The 23,238-nt window shown below is 36.8% G+C and overlaps 1 protein-coding gene across 5 annotated transcripts in view; it reads right to left on the reverse strand.

Moving 5' to 3' along the window:
• The window catches only part of LOC140246259 (histamine N-methyltransferase A-like), a 59,156-nt gene continuing 35,918 nt past the window's right edge, over positions 1-23,238 (reverse strand). For 3 of the 5 annotated variants that reach the window (XM_072325718.1, XM_072325719.1, XM_072325722.1), the window contains 4 exons: positions 14,180-14,384; positions 11,191-11,366; positions 5,319-5,481; positions 1-2,265 (listed from right to left, as the gene is read on the reverse strand). In XM_072325718.1, coding sequence (XP_072181819.1) covers positions 1,835-2,265; positions 5,319-5,481; positions 11,191-11,366; positions 14,180-14,384 — 975 coding nt within the window. In that variant the 3' untranslated portion in view covers positions 1-1,834. Of the gene's footprint in view, positions 2,266-5,318; positions 5,482-11,190; positions 11,367-14,179; positions 14,385-16,539; positions 16,755-23,238 lie in introns of those variants that run through there. The other 2 variants (XM_072325717.1, XM_072325720.1) reach the window with 2 other exon arrangements.

The following is a 23,238-nucleotide window of genomic DNA, read 5'->3' on the forward strand; positions in this document are numbered from 1 at the left end:
TTTGTTAAAACCAATATCCACAAAAAGACTCGTTCACCTACTATTCTACAATTCATTACGACGCTCAACGATACATGATTTTGTTTTGAACAATATATATATATGTACTTAAATAATCAAAAACCCCAATATATTGGTTACTTTTACCGACGGAAAGACGCGATAACGCTTGCATGTACGGGGTATTCCATCGTCCCATAACGAAGGTTAGAACGATCAACAGGAGAAAACAATGATGCCGCGTTTCTTTCTCTTTTTCAGCTCCCTCTTTTGGATGGCGTCGCAGAGCGCCGACGGTGGGGGTTGAGAAGAAAATATTAAATGACAGTGAAAGCGATACTAAGACCGTATAACACCCAGCACAGCGAGCTCGTCGAAAGATCTGCAAAAACAGCATCATCTTTTCCCTGCACTAACTCTGTAGCTCCTAAAGTTCCTGAAATGCGCTTTAGAGCAGTGAAATGAGTTTTTCGTATAGAATAATTAAGATCACTGATTCTTTTTTTTTTTTTTGGACAAACTTGCCATTGCTTTTGCATGATAAGTGGGTCTTGTTGTCATGTCACCATCTCCTCCCCCCCCCTTTTTAACCCTTTTGCCTTTTGTGCAGGGCAGTTGAGAATGTCAACGCGTAGAAGGTAGGCCTATACTTCTTATTGCTTGTGTTGGAATATCACTGATCATTATTCGTGTGTTTTTAATTGACACATACACGCATTATTCAACAATCTGAGACTTCGTCAAAGCGCCAAGAGTAATTATTGATAACCACAATCTTAACTACTGCGCGATGTCCTGCGCCAATGCTTTTGCAGTATGTATACTATACCACTATAATAGGTTGGTGTGTGTGAATAACCTTAATGCCTATTCCGCCTGTCTAGTCTTCATTTGGTGGTATTTCTCTGTTTCCATAAAAGTTCGAGTATGTGCGTGGTATATAGAGAGACTTTCTGGTTGGCATCACCATACGGTCGCAGCCAAACGTAGCTTTCCACACAGATTTAATGTAAGGAGATCATTATGAAAGACGTCATTCTTTTATCTAGAAGCCTCCACCCCTAAGTTTGCTTTGTCGTAATTATTATCAAATTAACTATTAAGAAAAGAAGAAAAATCAGATATAAACCACGGAAAACTGTGTGTGTGTGTGGGGGGGGGGATTACGTCCTCACGTTATGTTCATATCGGCACAATGTTATATAGATCGGAATACAGATGCAGCTGCATGCGATAATCATAATAGCGGAAATCAATTGTGAGGTCCCTAAATAGTCACGTATCAGCGCATTCGCGGGGGAATGATGTATGGGCATGACGGTCTTTTACAGAGTGCAGGGGTTGCCAATTTGAAGCTTCTTTTTTATGATAGCACCGAAAGAGTATCAGGGAGAGCATGGAGCACTGTCATTTAGGCAAGCACCAGGCCTTTCTCTCATTATCACTTTTCAATCTACAAGCTGAAATCTTCTCTTAAAATGAGCAAAGATTTCTCTTCAGGAACACTTTTCCATGTGATTAGGGTGTCTGCTTTTGTCGCTTTATTTCTTGTCACTTGCTGGCACTTGATCAATTCTTGGATCACTGTTCTACCACTTACTTTTGGATTTCAAAGCATGTCATCATGAAAATGCTTACATACGCTTCCCAAAATGTATAAATGATTGTGGGAATATAATACATAATTTGATCATTCTAATACGAATACGAACGTAAATAGATAGTTACTGCTATATTTTCACTCCCAAATATATCGACCCATGTCGGAGAGATACAGTTGCTAAGACAGGAATAACTTAAAACACGGGTTGCTATGTGGAGGACAGTTCTCTAGCTAATCGCGTCCAAGCGCGTCGGCTGCCTGTGACAGTGAATCCGTGGTTGTGCGCAGACTCTGTCCCTCTCGTTTCTTGACGACGATCGCGTCAAAACTTAGGCGCACAGTTACGCGCCCGTCCGCATGTTCCTCGCATGAATCAACCAGTCTCTTCATCAACCGCTCGCGGTCGGCGTTGGGGAGCGTTTGATAGACTTGCGCGGCGTTCGTCAGACAGATGAAGTCGAGTAGGAGTCGCCCGCTGTCGGACTTCTCGTCGAAACACTTGGTAATATCCAGGTGATAGGCGACGTTCTCCACGTCGTACTTTAGCCCGAGACGTCGCAGGACGCGTATGACATCGTCACTATAGCGTTTCTTGTTTTTCTGCTCTCGTTTTCCCCGCTTCGCCTCCAGGCCCTGGAATGACTTGTACAGTTCATTATTTTCTGCAAATCAAAGCAAAAACAGCAATCATAACGAGCAGTATGAAGTCGTTAACAGAAAATAGTAGTCCACAAAATGGATAATCAGTCAATCAAACCATACAGGAAAAGTGTGAGATGGATAGACTGATGGAACACTTTGGTCAGCTGTAACCATGGTGACGTTAGCATAATCATCATCCACTCATGATCTCCACTATATTGGGACCTTGAAATAGACATACTGTGACACAGCTTATGCAGAAAATATTGAAGACTAAATAATATATTTCGGTGACTTTATTACCCTATAGGATTGTATGACTTTTCGGGTGAGGGAGTGCGTGTGTAATGAGACATACGCAGTATTAATACTCTCGAAATGTCCATAGCAACGTGATGTCACGTGATAAAAGTACGCTAGCATGGCCGAAAGTTTTGATCGTGTATATCGTTTTCACTCGCCTTCTCTCAAATTTTCGAAGATTTTTGAGGGGACCTTTATTTCGGTCAACATGGTTCACCAGAATCAAAGAAAACCCAAACCCAAAGACTAATGTGGATTGAGTGAAAGCAGCAACATTAGTTGAACATATCAGTGAAAGTTTGAGGAAAATCGGACAATAGATGCAAATGTTATGAATTTTTCAAGTTTTGGTGTTATAACCACTGGATAAGGAGACTACTAGAGTTAAGGACGTCAAGTGTGGACAACAATATAAAGAAAATATAAAGACAATTCCACAAAAATTCATTTTTCAGGAAAATTACATATTCCATCAACTTGATACTAATTGGTTTAGGGTAATGATATTTCACCTGCTCTCTGAAAGCGGTTAGTCAAGTACTCTTTCATTGCGCTAGAAAAGTGAAAGCATGTTGAATTTTCTTTATATTTTCTTTATTTATTATTGTCCACACAGTCATGATGTTACAAACTCAAGAAGTCCCCTCATCTAGTGGTTCCAACGCCAAAACTTTAAAAATTCATAACTTTTGCATCGATTGTCCAATGTTCCTCAAACTTTCACTGATGTGTTCTACTAATGTTACTTCTTTCACTCAATCCACATTTCTCTTTGGGTTTTGGTTTCCTTTAAAGTTAAATCGTAAGAAGCCAACGATAGGCTTTCTTCTAAATTTGAAACTTCCTCCGGTAATAAATTCGCACTGTACAGACTGAATCGCAAATCAACTGACTTCATGGCACATCAGATCATCGGAAACCAACTGTCAGCCAATCATAATTACACACGACTGACAAGCGTCTTTGCCATGTCGGTGGTTATCAATCATATTAGGTTTTACCAAGGAACTTCAAGCTTAAAGGGGATATCTAGAAAAAAATAATACAGGTTAGTTCGATGAGAAAGAGTAATATATTACGAGTTCAACAGTAAGATCATGATCGAAATAGGGTGAAAAGCAAAGAAGTTGTGACATAGATAATACTTATTGAAGTTTCGCTAATTTTTTTTTTTTTTTTTTTTTTTTTAGGAAACAGTTCTTGAATGGTGAATTTGAATATGCAAATGTAAAAGTGAGCGTGTTATCCACTCACAACTTGCGATATACTTTATAGTTTGTACATTAATGAAATGTGATTAATGAAATGTAATTAATGAAATGTAATTAATGAAATTTCCCATTTTTTTATTTAAACGCAATTATGCCAGAGGTTCATACACTGGTACTCGTGTATATCTAATTGATCACTATTTTGAAGTTATTCAACAAGGAAAACATCATGTTTCAGAGTTCAATTACAGAAACATTCAATTTTTGTCTTTTCTGTACGTAATCAATGGAAAACTGTGAGGTTATGATAGCTCACTCATTTGCATACAATTATTCACATCCACTGTACAAGAATTGTTCTGCAAAAACAAGCAAAATTTCAAAATGTCAGAACTTTCTTATTTTCATCCGATTTCAGTCAAAGTTTAACCGTTGAACTCGTAAGATTTTACTTTTTTTTTGGGGGGGGGGAGGGGGGTGGGGAGACTAACTTATGTTTGGACTGGATTTCTCCTTTAAACTCTTTGGTTTCACAAGAATAGCCAAGCAGGTCAACGATATATGCCGGGTCTTGGTGGTAAGATGAGAATTCAGATTGTTTGCCAATATGTTCAGTGCGTGGTTAGTCATCGAATGTAGCGATACCAGCCCCTCTGGTGTAACCCACAGGGCCCAGTTCTGACACATCTGACAATTCCAATCAACGTCAGGTGCGAGGCCGATAACAATCGCGTTTCAACATAGATTTCCTGTCTTTGCCGTTTCCTGCTGTTGTAGTGTTTTCTTTTCACCCTTCCCAATTGAGTATAAACGTGATCCCAAGCAGAAAATCGAATCATATTCATTTTGCTTGACGAAGTGACTTCAAAGAACCATAAAATCCCCATGATTGCAGTTGATTAAAGGTTAAATTTTCTAGTTTGTATGGGGACTCGATATCAGTAATTCCATCTTTCCTTTTTACCTACCCTGTCTAAAATTATGGGTCACTGAGTGTAAACCATCTGTGCCGTTTAAAGGGACTTTTCATGAAAATAAAGCAATGTTTCATGATAGCCTTGTATCAAACCAAAATAGATTGTCCGTGATCTCCGTATACATATAGCTGGAGCAAATGTCAGGAGCCGACAACTTCCTGCGCGTTTCGTTCGTAAATTACAAACTATGATGTACATCGTATAGCTGTCAATCTCTGACTGTCGCAGGACAATCGCTCTACTTTATTTCTTCACCACCCCTCCATTAACTTTTTGCAGCCTGACAAATGCCAGTAGGAACCATTTCTTGAGGAGAACAATAAGTGTCCTTTTCTTTGGACCTGAGTGACATAGACTTTCTAAGCGTTCTTTTTTGTTGTTGTTTGTAGAATGATGATCATGATCAACATATGAAAAGTGTAATAAGGGGGGATTGCTTCCTGACAGTAATGATGTCTCTCCTCGAGTCTTCAGTCATTACGCAACTATGACATTGCACGCAAACTATATAGCAAAGGCATAATAATGAAGATGACGAAAGCAGACGGAACAGAACGAAACAAAACCAAGCAAAACAATTACTTTTCGATGCGATTGTAATGAGCAGAGCGCCACCATCGTGAAGCACCCTGTAATAGTTCGCGATGGTTTTCTCCATGTCCCGTGCGTGATATAGCATCTGCAGCATGTGTACGAAGTGGACCCTTGGATACGACCCGTTCGCAGCCCGCTGGTTCATCGTGACCTGCACGTGTAGGAAAAAGACCGGGTATTTTGGTTTATACATTGACTTTGTTGCGCACAAGAGATTTTCCGTGTAAGTCAGCATTAGGCCTATATCTTTTTCCTTGTCGCTCAGTACACGTAGGCCCTATATGCCTAACTATATACTAGTAGTTCCTTATATCTAACGTTGGTCAATGAGCATACATACACTGTCTATGTTCAACAAAATTCAAAAATACGAAGACACAAAAATACACACACACTCACCTATACACACAATGTATTTTTTAAATAGCAAACAGGAGTCAACAGTCTGAGCTTTTGATCCTGGCAGAGTGTTCGTCAGAATAATGCAAAATAAGAAGCAAAATTGGTCATTTTGCGTCTGACGAAGATTCTGCGAGCAAGGTTCGAAAGCTCAGGCTCCTTTTGATTCCATTTTTTTTTTCCACCCCATTGGCTCGCCACGATTGGATAAGCTGTTTTCCCCCTTTTTGATTAGTCGGAATCATATACGATCACTCGTCAAATATCATTTTTTTTTCCTCGTAATCCATGGGATAGACTAGAGGCGATGGACAAAAACTATAAAAGCATGTACGTTTTTCTTTCATCGTCATGAACACCCGTTTTTGATCAAGAAGAACTGCGATCTTTTCTTGAAATCAGTATTTGCAGATTGCTAAGATTCTGTATGTGTGTGTGTCTGTGTGTGTGTGTATAGTCAGAACGTACACAACTCCATCGAATGCAGAGCAAGCCGTCTTTATTCAACTGACCTTTTTTTTTATTCCATTGCAAGCGGCATAACATCATCGTTACTGAAATGGACCGTGATGGACACGAGTGGGTGATATAGCAAAGACACGTAAGCGAGACGAAGGTACAAACAGGTAAAAACAACACCTACGCAGACATTCGCAAACAATATGCACAAATTGTACAACATATACATATCAGATGTGCACACAGAGTCATAAGCGTACGCCCACATACACGAACAAGAAAGATTGTTCACTTCAAAACGAAACATCCGCGCTTGAATGACTCCACCAGTACAGATGAATTAAAAAAAAATAAAATAAAAAAAATAAAAAAAAAAAAACACCGCATCCTCAAGCACTCCTGAGTACAGATCACGTAGGCAAACATAGCATGCATGCGTAGAACACCCTGAGTAAATTTGCAAGTCCTCGGCATTAGCCGGCTTGGACGGTAATACCCTCATTCATGTAATTCAATGATGACTAACAAACCCTCCACGCTCCGCCATACAAGGCAAACCGAACGCACGGAAGAAAGAAAGAAAAATATGCCGTATTTGTTATTTCAAATATAAATGATAACTCAAGTATATAGCAAAGAACACAAAGGAGTGAAAATCGATATCCTTGTGGGTCAAATTCATGGAATTAATATTTTCCATACAGGAAAACACGATGAAGTCCTTGGTAAACATCAATGACAAAGCTACCAGATCGTCTCAAATAGTCGACCTTTGAGAGTCTGTTTATGCACAAATGTTTGCGGAGTCAGTACTAAAGTAATGAACACACACACACACACACACACACACACACACACACACACACGCAAAACCCTCAAGTAATGGCATCGGGTCTTCCAAAGGGTGCGAAGACTTTTATAAGATGCTTAATTTGAGTTGAGATGGAGAGAGAGAGAGGGAGACCGGTCTTCGTTCTTACTGAATGAAAACAGCAAGTCATTGACATCATAACGAATGATATCGGGTCTACAAAATAATGCGAAGACCAAGATATTTCATTTGAGGTGAAAGAGAAAAGTTAAAGTTACAGAAAAGAAAGGGGTAAAACAGAATGACAGATCTGAATTCAATCAGGCTGAAAAACATTGTGTCAATCTCTCATATTTTAAAGGGATGGTACAGTTTCGGTTGAGATGGTGCTTCAGGTTTCCAAAGTTTTTTGATGATGATTTTTCAGACAATGAGAAACCTCTTTGAAATATGAAAGAAGCTATAATTCTTAGAGAAATTCAAAGTTTATTTGATAGAAATTAGTTTTCAAATGGCTGAGATATCCAAAACAAAGCGACCCTATTAGAAGGACTGCATGGTGGGACCCTTTTTTTATTAGGGTCGCTTTGTTTTGCTTTATTTTTGGACATACCTCAGCCATTTCAAAATTGTTTTTCATCAAATAAACTTTGAATGCCACTTAGAATTGCGTGCTCTTTCATATTTCATGAAGTCATTTCTAAGTATCTCCCAAAAAGTTGCAAATTGGATCCTCACCTAAACCAATACACGATCCCTTTCAGTGGTTTAATGGAACATAAAGATGCAATGTATGTTCTTCTTTCTCTCCTGCTTTTCCAGACCTCTCTGTCTCTTTATCTCTGTTACCATGGTTACTTGCTTCCTACTTGTATCTTCTCCCTATATCACTGTACGATGTATGTATCCGTAGAGCTCTCTATATTAGAGCTCTTTCTTCCTGTCCACCTGCGTTTCCTTAATTCTCTATCTTTAAGTCTCTGTCTTTGTCCGTGTCCTTGTCCCAGCTGTTCCTGTCCCAATGTCTATCGTCATCTCTCAGAATCCGTACATTACTGCCTTATTATCACACTTATTCATACTAAGGACACGCTCGCCACAAGTTTTTATTTTCTTTTGCTTTAAAAGAGATGTGCCCCCGAGCATGAACAAAATCATCGCATTGTTATTCGAACTTCAATATGTTGCTTGCTGGTCGGAAACAAATGCCAATAAACTTGAACTTCTTTCTCTCAGTCTTACCTCACTCTGATCTTCTTGTATTTTCATTTTATTATCTTTATTTTCTCTGTTTGTTATCATACGTCTACATTTATACCTCTTTCTTCTGCTTTTTTTTTGTCAGCAATAATTCTACAGTTGCTCTTCTGTCGTTACTTCGACTTTTTTTGGCCGATATCATTGTGTTCGAGAGAGCTATTCATTACTTATTCTTGCTCGGAACGAGATGAAAATGCCATCTATTATACACAGTAATTACAAGTGTGATACCAAAATATACTGTGCTATATTATACCCCTGCCTTACACTGTGTGTTCAGCGAGCGATTGAGCTGTATGTGGTATATTGTGGAACGTATTTTGTTCGTTGCTGTATCTAAATTGATTATTTGAGATGATGAATGATTTCCACCATAATCCTTTCGAAGTTTTAAGATTACTCTATACTGTTCAAATTAAAAGATTTGTGATAAAAGACTATCTACCATCAGGAATAAAAGGTCACCATGGGCACAAACCCAAAACGGAAAAAAAAAGATTAAGCTGTTTATACGATAGTAAACGCCCGACAAAAATTGCAAAGAACGTCCGTACACAAATTGTTTACTAGTCTGGGAAATAAAAAATTGGCGCCAAAAAGAGGAGATAGCATCGCGCCTGTTAACTGAGATGCAAATGATTAGATGTCGATTAGTTCAACCTTTTCTGTGAAAAGGAACCGGTTGCTTGATAGAAAAAAGAACAAATCGTAATGCTCATACAAGTAACGGCACAGTAGATATTTTGTAACTTTTAGTTTGTTTATTTCTTTCCCCGGTGTTTGAGGTGACGGTTATTAACTTGCAGCTCACTATCAATCAAGCAATTATTGCTGAGCGGCTCCAGCCCGCATCCATAAATTCTCGTCTTGTAATAGTCCTCTGTCGTTTTATCTTCACACCACGTAATCAGTTGGAATTTTATGTCTTTTTGTTTCTTGATTCAGCTTCTTATGTATAACAGTACAGCACTCATAAATGTATATTTGTTGCCTAGGTGAGTGGAATGCCTCCTACAAGCATTTTAAGTATTCCTTCCCATTTCCAGCATTTCTGTATTCATTCAATATTCTACAAACTTATAAATTTCTTTTATAATGCATTGTGATGTAATTTGTGCACTCAATTTCTGAAAAATATTTATAATGTTTCTGCTGGAAATGGAAAAGAACATAAATGGAAAAATGAATAAATAGATGAGCAAAGAAGTGTTTATCCATATTTAAAGCGAAGTGAAACGTATGTAAATGCATCAACGAATGAAGCCGTGTTTTGTTGAAAAGCGGGAGTATTGTATGCGATGGAAATAATATTCGATTCCCATCACCTCCACCCCCTCCCAACACTAATACCCCTTTCATGCTTAGCAAATTTCACCGAGACTTCCCGGCAAACTCGCGGGTGACGGTGTAGTATGAAATGCATCGCCGGTAAACTCTCGGGTAAAATGCCGGGATGATACTTTTTATATAGAAATAAGCAAATGACGACGCCTCAAAACATAAGAGCAAAATATATAGGAAGGTTATCAACAACAAACAATAAAAGGTACACAATTCCAGACAATGAAGAGAGTATTGGGATATCATGCAATATACAGCTTTACGTTAACAACGTGTTGTTTTCATAGATTGTTACTGTTACACAAAGCAGAAATGAACTTACACACACACTTTTTATACATACAGTATGAGTAAAGAGAGATTGATAAATGAAAAGGAGACGGGCAGACGGAGGAGAAAATTGAATAATTTCAGACGCTTCGCTGCACTATACTAATAACTGATTATGTCCATAAACTGTGTGCAATGATCAGTGATGATGCTGTTTAGTGATAGTTTATCGGTCGTTGATGATGAAATGCAATGAAACAACAAAAAGCTGCATAATTCTCCATCTACATTGACTGAAACACACACACATAAAGGCACACACACACGCGTACACACACACTCTCTCTCTCACACACACACACACGCACACACACGCATCTACTCGTGCATGGCATAAAGAGCTACTACAGAAAGGAGAGGAAAAAACTATCCATGATTTGTGTATAGAAGACAGCACTGGATACACGAAAAGAAAACTGTTTGGGCTAGATTGATATCAGTCTTGTAATAACACGATCACGTCGTGAGTAATTTGTGAAGAATTAGTGCACTATATCGAGGTGAAGGCTTTGGAATTCAAACGCTTTCTGGTTAGGATTAAAAAAAAAAAGGTGAGTTCAGTTCCATGCCATGCCCTGAAGTTAACCACAAGAGCAATTCTCGGTCATATCACAGACATCTGCCAAAAGTCTAGATTGACATGATCAATGTCAGTATTTATACTAAGGATTTGCGGTGCACCATAAATTGCCTAGCGCATTGTTATTTTTCGGTAAAGAATAAACAAGACATTTCATTTACTCAAGTGCCTTAAAGTACTGAGGATAATTACACCAAAGAGTCAAAGTTCTTTCGGGCAGGATTGACTCAAATCTGTCAGAGATTAATTGGACTATTTCTGGAATATGTTTTCCTTCTTTCCGCTTTGGAAATAAGTCTTAGGTCCCTTAACCTGATTTCTGTCTATTCTAGTAATTCTTTTTATTCGATAAAGCGTTTGAGGAAAAAAAAATGTTAAAAGGAGTATACCGGTAAGACCATAGCAAGACACGAATGACTCAACAATTAATAAACAAAACAGTACTGATCATGGTGATCATAATAAAGCCAAAACGATTACAGGAAGCGCGTTATATCAAGTGTTCTGATTTTTCTTTCTACTGTCATGATTGTTTTTCCTGTACATATTTTTGTTTTAATATCTTGAATTGACAATCATGATAGTGCGTCAACGTGATAGTAAATCTCATTATATGCTCAAGTGAGCAAATTATCAGTATTTGTATGGAGACGATTGTTTTTGCAAAGACCATCTCTTACCTCAAACAATTCCGTGGTGGTCTGCGTCCAGTCTATCGATATTGATTTCAGTCCGTCGTCGCTTGCTATCCTCTCTTTAAAGCGAAAGAGCTCTGCTTGGTTCGGCTCGATCGCGGTCTGGTGTATATGGCTGCTCAGCGCACACATCTCTCTCAGGATCTGGGTGTCCATTATACCTGTACCATGACGAGATTGCATTAAGTACTTATGTGCAAACTTTAAAATCACAATGATTTCTTATGACAAGGTGATATCGGCGGCAGTAATACATGTGCAAAACAGATGAGGCGAGGATAGCAACACCTCATTACTCTCCCTTTGATAGTTTGATCTGGTGTTATTTTATATTCCTGGATTCCTTTGGTTTATATAGAAATATACAGGTATATAATAATAATAATAATAACAATAATAATAATAATAATAATAATAATAATAATAATAATAATAATAACGATTTGCCAAAGGCAAAAAAACAGAATAACGAGAGGAAGATGTTATTTCTTCAAGATTATACCAGCACTTCGAAAACAGGGACGTCGGCATTGCTTTAGGCGGCATCCGTATATAAATGCGCACCTCCATGAAATTCCAGCACAAGATCTCAAAGGCAGCTTCGTTCCGCATGTGTGAGTTATTATAAAAACAAAACAAAGCAAAACAAAAGCAGACCAAAAGATGGGTCAAACTTTAGGCCAGCATTTATTGTAAAGCATCATCACTTTGAAAATAGGTGTCTGCATGTTGCTGTTTAAAAGCAATAAAAGCTTATCCAGGAGTATAATTATGTCATTATGTTTTAACAAAAGCATGATTAAAGATATATATTTATACTGCCTCTTGCAAAATATATCGTTTCCTGTCAATTAGAATATATACCACCAAAGAAAGTGCTCAAAATATCAAAACGATTATGACTATGTGTCGAAGGAAAACAAATTATCGCGAAAGAGGGTTCCTGGTCTCCATGGAAACTAGGAATGATCCATTACCGAGTGGTATCGAAAGACAATTAGAGGGACATAATGTGGATACTGTAACATGCGTGTGTTGTTGTTTCTGTTGTTTTTCATTCCAAAAACGTGAGTTTGACCACACAGCATCTGAAACCTCAACGTTTGCGAAAGGCTGTTTCGTCCCCATCTCTAAAGATATATAGGCCTTATACTTAATATTCCAGTTGACTTACAGGGAAAAGTGAGGCCATGTACACAAACAGTAAAAGCTTCGTCAGGATTTGAAAAAGAAAAATGTTTATGAAATTCTTGAGTTTTCAAGACAGCTCACCATGTATAAGTGTGCAATTCTATGTGCTTTTATCGATATGTCTCATTATGCAAGTTATTTACAGCCCTTTGTGAATTGACTAATGGAATCCTGATATATGTATTTATGTAAAGCATATCACATTGTATGTGTGCCCACATAGGCAGCTTTTCCTGGAAATCCCTCCCCTCCCCCCCCCCCCCCCTCGTCTATCTTCTGCTTCTTTCCCTCTATCTTTTCTATTTTGCTTCCTGGGCACACATGGACTGTGATTTACATTTACATTATGCAGCATTCATTGTTGCACTCTGCTATTTTATTGGAATGATCACGGAATGTTTTCGCATACGTGTGCATGCATATTTGCATAACAACACTGTATTACAATGTGTGCCCATAGAGGCAGCTGTTCTATGGAACCCTCTCCATTCTTTTCCACCTCTATTCTTTTCTTCTTATTCCTGTTCTTCTTGGGCACACATGTGACATGTGATCCCTGGGTTTCTGTATAATGTACATTATGTACACCACACATGCTTCACTCCCAACATATTTTTAGGGCCTGTGCAATTTTGTATTTATGACTTTGCATTTTTGATATTTGTCATAGTCAGACGTCAGCATGTTGAAAAGATTCAATGCATCAATAGTATATTTTAATGTTCTATTTCTATAGTCTCAAACATACCTCTTCATTTCATTAGTATTTCAGTTTAATTAGTTACGATATATCGTTTGATGATGTATCGAGTTGTTAATTGATTATCAGTCATTTTTTTTTCTTTTTTATATGTGATCTGTTTGTTATTCTTGTCGTGTTATGCCCTGTTATCTTGCCAGTGGAGGAAGATTTTCTGTATTTTTTAAATCAGACAATAAATGATTGAATTGAATTGAATTGAGTAGTTTAATACTGTCTTGTTACTGGTGACATCAGTCACAATCACAATTTATAAGTAAAAAGAATGCAGGTCTCCCATCGATGTGAACAAGAAAAAGTGGAGAATTAGTCGTCAATTATCTAATCTATCAACTTCTTTTCCTCCCCTCTACAAACTATATCGTTGCTGAATAGTAAACGAAAATGAATAATATAGAATAACGAAGTGATGTAAAACATAATCCTTTTTCTTGAATTCATGTCAAAAAGATATAGCTAATCAGTGAAGATTTGTGCTCAAGCGAATGGAAACTAATGCTAATGGGACTATAAAATCATCTCATTTAAGTTGTTGTTTGGTGCTCTGGTTTTGTTTTGTTTTGTTTTGTTTTCTTACTGTGACCGAGATAGACGAGATATTGATATATGAAAACACTTGGAATAGTACTATAACTTATTTGATATAACTTGATTTTAGGCGTTAATACGAAATGTTCATCGTTCTACTCGTTCTATTTGTTTGATAGTAGACGATTAATTTCCGTCAACGTAGCTTTTCACTGATTTAAGATTATTGTTCAATTTTTTTTTCACTACTATCACTGTTGGTGTTGTTGTTTGTGTGGGGAGAGATGTCTGACAAACATATGAAGTCACTTAATGATGTATTAGTGCACACGGAAACTTGTCATCAGTGACAACTGCCACATTTCTATGACAAATTTGCTCTCAGCCAATCAGATGCAAGGATTTCTGTAGCTTGTCACATGACAACTTGTCACTGATGACAAGTTTTATGAAACGGGCCCCACCGTCATCAACAGTTATGTTGGAGGACATTACCGTTGCCACATCCCACGCCGATGACTCGCACGGGGTGGGCCTTCGAGCTCTCGCCAATGGGTAGGACGTTGAGGATGTTTGGGCATCGATTCCGAATCCAGGACAGCATCACTTCCTCCTGGTCGCACCGGAGGATGAACTCGCCGAGAGCGGCGAGGTAGTGGCTTTCCTGGATCGTCGTCACGGCCGCGTCACGTCGGCTGGTCTGTCAGGATGGATCGTAAGTTTAAGGCAGAAAGGAAGAGACAGAGATGGAAACATCGAATGAGAATGTGAAAATCATCATCATTATTATCACTGCGAGCTACAACACGGCGAAAACCATACTAGGAAACTTTAGATTTTGACGCGCGGACGTTGAGAGAGAGAGAGAGAGATAAAAAAAAAATGTTATGAGCATGCGCAGAAGCGCGCGTCAAGTCGGATCTATTTTTAACTTGCGTCGCCTGAGTTTTTCACCACGCGTTCTGGGCTATTTTTACGTCCGCACAGTTTGCAACGTAGAGAGCTACTTCATGCACCGATCATTACTGGGGCGCGATTTAGTTTTTGTACGTTGCGTCCCAGCGTAATCTAAAGCTACTTTTCAACGCGACGCAGGGGAGGAGAACGTCCAACGCACTCGTCGTCTCAAACGTCCGCGCGTCAAAATCTAAAGCTCCCTACTGTTGTCTGCGTTGCATTCAAAGCAATAGCGTCACAAGGGAACAGACAGCCACAGGAAAATATAGATGAAGAGATCGACAGAGTTTACGTATAGGTAACGCTGTGTGTTCCTCGGGTGGGACCCGAACGCACGACGTGTTTGAGCCCCTCTTGAGTATTATGCCCGTGATTTTTGTTTTTAATATTTTATCATGGCTATTACACAAACAACAAATAGCCGGTGTTTAATTCCGTTGAATGGCGCTTTGTCAATCAGTTGTGATGAAGAAGAACAAAAAAAAAAGAAAGAAAAACTCGACGAAAGAGTTATTAAAGGTATTACAATCGAGAGCAATGATTTAACAAATGTCTGAGTTATCACATGTGCTAGGTCAGTTGTATCACAAAACATCCTAACATTTAAAGTTTCGCAATTAAGTATAAAACATAAGGGGATATCGATATTTTCTCAATAAGCCATAACTGTAGACGGTTAAATAGTCTAGAAGCAATTTTATTAAAACTATTGTTCACATTTTGTATATACTTAACATTAATTATACTGATTAACATTTTTACATTGGTTGTTTCTATCCCTTACTGCCAGTTTAGAACTATTTTGAAGCACTACAATGCTGGGTTTTTGCTTAAAAATGCTTTTAATTAAAGATAAAAAAGGCAACAAGCTGTTGTCCTTGGACTTTGGAAGAGTAAAACTGGGTCCCGTATCAAGGCCTACACCAGAGGAATGGAGAAAGTCATTTAACAACAGAAAATGACACAGTGATAGAGTAAGAGTGTCTCAAGTTTACACATAAGAAGAATGCATTTGGAAGGTATAGAATAGTTAATGTAAAGAGGAGGTCGGGCCACTTTTGCTTGACAAATACCGATGAATGTTTTTGTCCGAAAACAAATTGACTGCTGGCATTTTCATGGGGGACACCTTTGCAGCCTAACAACTCAAAACAAAATCTAGAAATCAAGAAAACACTAGAGGGAGAATAACCAAAGTACTCTCAGGGGAAACTAATATGCGTATACGTAACCCTGTTTGCATACTTATATAAAAACGTTCGGATATGAGCAAGCATTTCTTTTTGAAAGTGCGAATACAATAAGAAAAAAAAAAATGTGCGAATATAGCCTACTGGGAGAGTGTGTTCCTGACCCCCCCCCCCCAAAAAAAAAAGTAAGTTTTGGATCGTAGACATAATTGTGAAAGTATTTTTTCAGCGTATACCTCACATTACAAGTCACGTGGTTAACAGTGAGAAGAAAGAGGGCGGCTCCTTTAAGAATTTGTCGACACAGTTTTGAAAATTTTAGCGAGAAACAAGTGGTTTACCGTCGAACGTGTTGAAAACGAATGTTAAACAAAGACACAAACACACAAATGAATGAACAAACTTAGTATATCCGGACAAAATACACAAGGCGAGAAATATTCAAACTTATTCTTAATGGGCGTGAAGGTATGAAATTAAAAACCCACAACCCCCAACCCACAAAATAGATGATAATAGTAAAAAAGCAGGGCTGGTATACGAACAAAAACAAACAAACCGAAGAATATTTTTGGTGTTTCGTCTATAACACATCGTTTCCTAGACGTGTGTTCCCTATAGTAGTTATAATGCTTGTACTATGGATTTCAGTATGAATAGGTTCTTGACACCTTCTGAGTCTTTACTGCTCATGAAATGTATAATTACTTCAAAAGGCTCAAGCCCATGGGGTACCGCCTGTTCACCTTGTCACACCTTTGACAGAGAACACCCAAGTTGCAGCAGCTGATGTTCCCCATGGTAAGCTGCACTCGGGATAACCCATTTGACCACGGCGAGTCACTGTACTAGTCGGGCCACATTTTTGATGGTTCTGTTTACAACACAGATTCTCTCACTTTCGGGTTATCTGATCCAGGCTAAATGGGATTCGATGTATGCAGGCACACATGACAATTTCATGCAACGATATCCATGTGTCATGTCACGCGCGCATCCATTGTTCCCATGGGGGTGCAAGCACGCGCACCATGACATTGTGACATCACAAGCGCCTGTCCCACGCGGTCGCTCAGCAAGAGGAATATGGCTCGAGCTATGGACTTTCGGTTTTTGTCGTGCCCGAACTACTTAATATCTTAAAAGGAAGAAATATTATCTTTAAAGTCGACTGACTAGTCTCCACTGACCTGCACTTATATTTTACTAGATAACAGCTAAAAAAAAAAAAAGAAAAAAAAAGGTGTAGTGATGTCATGATAATGACTTTCCATTCCCCTTTATGGGGGGGGGGGGGGGGAGGTTATAGTAATCAGATTATAGAATATAAAACCTAATGTTTTAAGATTAAAATTTCGTGGCTTCTACATGGTCGCCGAAACAGGAAGAAATTAAAGGTGATGTTATATAATCTGAAATTGTGAAGATAAAGCAGAGGATTTTGCGGGTCTCATAATGGTGAACATTGCTATTGATATCAAACATTATTTTGCATTATGTGCAATGGTAACAAGTTTTTGAAATAAAAGAAGCCGAGTATTGCAGTATGGTAGGACTATAAATCTTGAATTTACAATATGTTCAGTTGTTTAAACTGTGGCGTAGAATGAGAACGATAATGACTCCCTGTGCAAATACGTACAGCCTTCTTTTGTAATTTCAAAGTAGAATTTAACTTGTACTGATTACTGTTGCCTCAAACTGGTAGACAATAATTATGGCAAATAGGATAATATTAACGAATTATACAAAATGAGGAGAACAGATCGGGGCAAGCAATTATTTAGTTTGTATAAAATGCAAACCCTCTTCGAAACCTTATTTTTCACATAATCAAATGATCATTCCATTGTAAATGTTTGTCTATTTGAATACCAAGTAAATTTACGTGATTACATTTCTTCAATAACTTAAAATCAATAGTTAGAACAATATCATCTAAAACATCACAAATATTACTACATCTATTTTGACATGGATCAAAATATGTTTTATCATAACTCACAAATAACTTATTGACTTTAAACCATTTTGTAACTTTACTCAATTTATATTCAACATTTTCTTTTAAATTCTTTACATCAGATTGGGTATAGAATAAAGTGATGTCATCAACATACAAAACAAATTCAATTCTTGGGAGGATTTTATTACGTCATCAATATACAATGAAAATAAACGGGGACCCAAAATAGAACCTTGGGGCACACCATATACTTAATTTGGCTTTGATTTGAAGAGTTTTGCAAAGAATATGTATTGGGAACGCTTATTTAAATAACTCGTAAACCACTTGACAGCTGTACCACGAATCTCATAATGCTTCAATTTGTAAAGTAAGATTTTATGATCAACCATGTCGAAAGCTTTGGACCAATCCATAAACATTTCTAAGCCAAAACTATTCTTATCAATTGCTGATATGATTTTATCCTGTAAATCTATCAATGCATGGGTAGTGGAATGATTTCGTCAAAATCCGTACTGACTTTTTAATATCATTGTTACAAAAAAAAAAAACAGGAATATACACGATTAAATACACATTTTTCTATCAATTTTGAAAAACAAGGCAGGACAGAAATAGGACGATAATTTTGTGATATATGAGAGTTCCCCTTTTTATGAACAGGCACAACTTTTGCAATTTTTAGTTTGATGGGAACATTTCCTGTTTCAATAGATTTGTTAAAATATAAACTAATGGTTTAACAATCATTTTCTTCAAAATATTAACATTCAAATAATTAAAATCATAAGAATTTATACTACATTTCAATGATTTACACATTTCAACGATTTCACATTCTTTAATAGGATTTAAAAAAAAAGGATTGCTGACAACCATCTGTGAAGAAATTATCAAAGGTGTGGTTACATGAATTTTCTAGTGGGAGCATTGATTCTAAAGCAGTTGCACAACAATTGTCAAAATATAGATTTAATTCATTTGCTATAAGCTGTGGATCATCTACCTACTTTTCATCAAACATTAAAAAACAACCTTGAAACACTCTTCTCTGATTTTTGTAAAACACTATATTGTTAATAACTTTTCAAGTATGTTTAACATCAATTTAACATCAATTGAAATTGAAATTGAAATTGAAATTGAATCATTTTTAGATTCCCTATAAATATTACAATAATTTTTTTCTTTGCCTTGCGCACTAACTTTGTAACATTATTTCTATACCTTTTACATTTATTTCCATTAAAAAGAGATGTATCACTCAAAATTTTTTAATACAATTTACTTTTTTTATATACCGAAAAAGCTTGGGAGATATCCAAGGCCTCCTAATTTCATAAACAAATACTTTACTCTTCTTAAAAGGTAAATGCTTATCCAACAAAAGCATAAACATATAGACAAAAATGTATTATATGAATCATCAACATCAAGTGCTGAGTACATAGGGGACCAATCTGTATTACAAAGTTCATTATTCAGCGAATTTATGCCCTCCGTTGATTATTACGACCGAGATTAGGTATTTTTTTTCTTCCTCTCTGATAACTCTACATTAGTTAACAAAAACATAGGGAGATCATCGGTAATATAAACACCCACAATCAAAATGAGTGTCTAAAACATTAGTAAATATATTGTCAGTGAGTGTAGAGCTATTTGCAGTTAAACGGGTTGGAGAATTAATCCAAGGAAATAAACCAAAACATGAATTAATATCAATAGAATTACCGGTATATTGATGTAATGAACGCTTTATCAAATCAATATTAAAATCACCTAACACATAAAGATTCCTACGTTCTCTAGATACAGTTGTAAGCATTCTATGATAATATTGAAAAAAGTTATCATTATTACAACTTGGTTTTTTTTTTATAAATAACACCAACTGAATATTTCATATTTTTATCAACAAAATCAATAAGCAAACTTTCACAACAATCTTTTTCCTCCTCTGTCTCAATAACACCAGTATCAATTATACGTTATTAGATATAAATAAACCAACCCCACCCCCTCAATCACGGTATCTATACGATTGACGTTTACAAAACTATATCCTGGTAATTCAAAAGGAATCAGTGGTGTTCCTGAAATCCAGGTTTCCGAGATGGCTACAATAGAAAATGAATGTTTTAATGATGATAAGAGTTCTTCAATTTCATCATTTTTTTTTTTTAAGACTTCGGGCATTGAAATGAATCAAACTAAAACCGATGGGATTCACAAATTCAACATTAAACTCATTAGCAGTATAACAACTATATGAATGGGATGAATTAAACATATGTATATCTGGGTCATCTACACAGAAAGAAACAGTACAAAGGATATTCCGGTTACCCAGGAAAACGATTTCAACACCAACTGTAAATTAGACCAAATTCGAACAATGAGCTTTTATGATGGAAATTTTAGTCACTATGATAAACAAAATATATTAACACGTATAAAGTTTACCATGTAACTGATACTCGGCATAGGCATTCCTGCATTTTACAAGAAAATGTCCATATATTTGTATATAGTTTCCACATCACACATTTAGTATTGAAATCAGTCAGATTAAAAAAAAAAATCACATTTTCACTCAATATTTATACAATTGCATCAGTTAAAATGCGCGCGTTTCACTGCAAGAAAGAAACTGGTCATCAAAGTATTAAACGGTGTTTCAATAGAGCTTTAAACGAGAATTGTTTGCATACGCCTATCTCGTCAACACTTAGAGTGCTCTATGCACCCTAACGCCAGCACAGTCAACACATGACATTTTAGAAGCTATTTATGCTCTCGTTCCTTTGAACCATTTGTCATTTTATTCAAATCACTTTTCTTCTATCAGAAGCTGGAAATGACTGCCTTTCTTTTTAATGTTCTATATTATGCCCCGCGTTCGATGATGATAGACGCTACGCTATACATTGTATCATTATTCAAATGAAGTAAAATCACCCAAAAAAAATTGTTTTTTTAAGACTTAAGTTACAGTGCAATGCCATTCATTTGATGGAGCAAAACTAAACAAAAGTATGACAGAAAATTCCACAGAAATAAAAACAGGACAATTATGGGACTCCAGAGTCCAATAATGTTTGCACAAAACAGTGATAGTGATCACAACCACATAATATATACACATTTGTAATATATATATATATATATATATTCACTGTGATGATGTCACTGCCTCACAAGATTTTAACTGACTTGAATGCAAATGCCCAAAATTTACATAAAAACATCAAAAGGTGTATATTTATTGCAAATCATTTTTGTATGGTGTTGCGCTACCATAACATAACAGAAAATACGATATTAAGGAGGATTTGTTGTAATTGCTACATTAACGACCAATTAAAAAAATTGATATGTTTGTGTAAGAAAAGTATATTGCGAGTTCTTAAGTGATGAGATTATCCCCTCTTCTTCCTTTTTTTTTTTTGGCATGTGTTTGAGATAAGAAAATAGGTGTTTGGAAAAAAACAGAATACGTTGAAATTTGCAAATTTATTTTATTGATTGCCCGTATTTAGTGAAACTCCCATCATTTGGGTTGTTTGCTTTTGCTATATACATATCGAAGTAAAACTGAGAGTGACATCGCGCTAGAACCATACACCTTAACATATACTCACTGCAGTTTCCTCTTTGATGTCAGTCATTGTTCATCCTCTGATGTACAGTCTGTTTACTCGTTGTAAACCCAAATGCACCATTGATATACCCCAAAAAATCGTCCCACATCTACTCAGTGTCCAACTCGGCCATCCCATTTGGTCATGCCGCCCTCGCCGGTTGTTTACTTGCCCTCATTTTGTTTATCTAATTCCTGTGACTTCACTACCAAAGAAGAAGCGCCAACCGATTTTCCCCTGTCATGCAAGAATCCCAACTGTGAAGAAGCTGGATTTGAAGAAAGCACAACATCAAACAGCCTTGACTCGGCTTTTGCACGTTCCCCTGACTTTCAGTTTTTGTTTTCGTTTCGATTTCAATAGCGCCCTAATCTTTCTTCAGTTGAGAGAGCTTATGGAGGGAGAGAGAGAGAAAAAAAAAAACTTAGAATTTTTCAACTGCAAGATGTGAAAGAAAAAAAAAAGCGCGATCTACACATATAAGAAGGTAAATCGTACAATATGTACTCCGATGACAATAGAACAGTTTTTCTGGAATTTATCGGCTCAAAACAGAGGTTTTGTATTCATTTATTTTGGTTCTTGTATACCTGCGTTGACTTGACCCAGTTTGACTCAAGCAAGCCCGAAGGTTGCCGCATTACGAAATTCGGTATAGTCAATGGAATAACCGTCCGAGATCCTGGTGATAGTAATGTATTGCCACTATTAAGATAAAATATAATCAAAGGATAGTTATTGAAATATCATTGGATACACTCCGACTGGAATGGCCTAATTTTGTTTACACCACCGAAATGAAGTTCTGTATCAAATTGAGAAGCTATTAGCCAGACGTTTTGATGTAATACAGAAATACATTATATCAATGCTGAGGTGAAGAAGTGCGAGCTCTGCATAGTATTATGAGGTCTCGGTTATATTACAATGTCATTCTTCACTGATACATTAATAAGCAAATACATAATAATATGTAAGTTGCTATAGATAAGAAGATCACACTATGGGGCGGGATTTATTCTATTTTTGCATGCCCAACCGATGGAGTTAAAGAAAGTGGGATTATCTTTCCATGTAATGTATGTTTTGTTTGTACATTGATGGACTTCTTCATCATTGAAGGCACTTGGTAAAAGATGGTTCTTGGACCAAATGTTGAGTGGCGCTTTTTCATATGCCGACGATTTGATCTTTCTATTTACCCATCACAGCCATGTTTCAACTCTGAAGGAAAGGATTATCATTTTTCAAAAGCATGCTCTTTAGGTCGATTGAAAGTTTAATACTGATGAGGTCACTTTTGACTTTCGTATTATATAAAAATTAAAGCTTGACATTATTTTTTGTCAGATAATTTCATAAAACGCTAAAAATAACGCAATAAACCGTCATGATTATTTTGAAATTCTTGAGCAGGTATGATAAAGCCCTTGAAAATAATGTGTACTGTGACTAACAAGTAAGAAAGAAAAATATCAAGAATGGAATATTGACATAGAACATTTAACTAACCACTTGAAACCGTAATGATTAAGTCAAAAATTGACAGGTATGATAAAGGGCTTAAAATGTACCCAAAGGCCCTATAGCTTGTGACGTACACAGGTGACTCGCATTTTTAATGACCGCAACTCCTGCTGAATCAGAATTTGACCACTTTCATTGACAGAATGATGTCATGCATTCAGTGACACATTCATTGTTTCTTCATGTGACACTAAAACTTGGAAAAGGGCAATTTGTCATTGTTGTCTTTAAAGTTCATGTGCTCAGTCTAGCGTGACAGTTGCCAAC

This window comes from Diadema setosum, chromosome 2 (genome assembly GCF_964275005.1).
Source record: "Diadema setosum chromosome 2, eeDiaSeto1, whole genome shotgun sequence".
In the NCBI taxonomy this organism is placed as follows: Eukaryota; Metazoa; Echinodermata; class Echinoidea; order Diadematoida; family Diadematidae; genus Diadema; species Diadema setosum.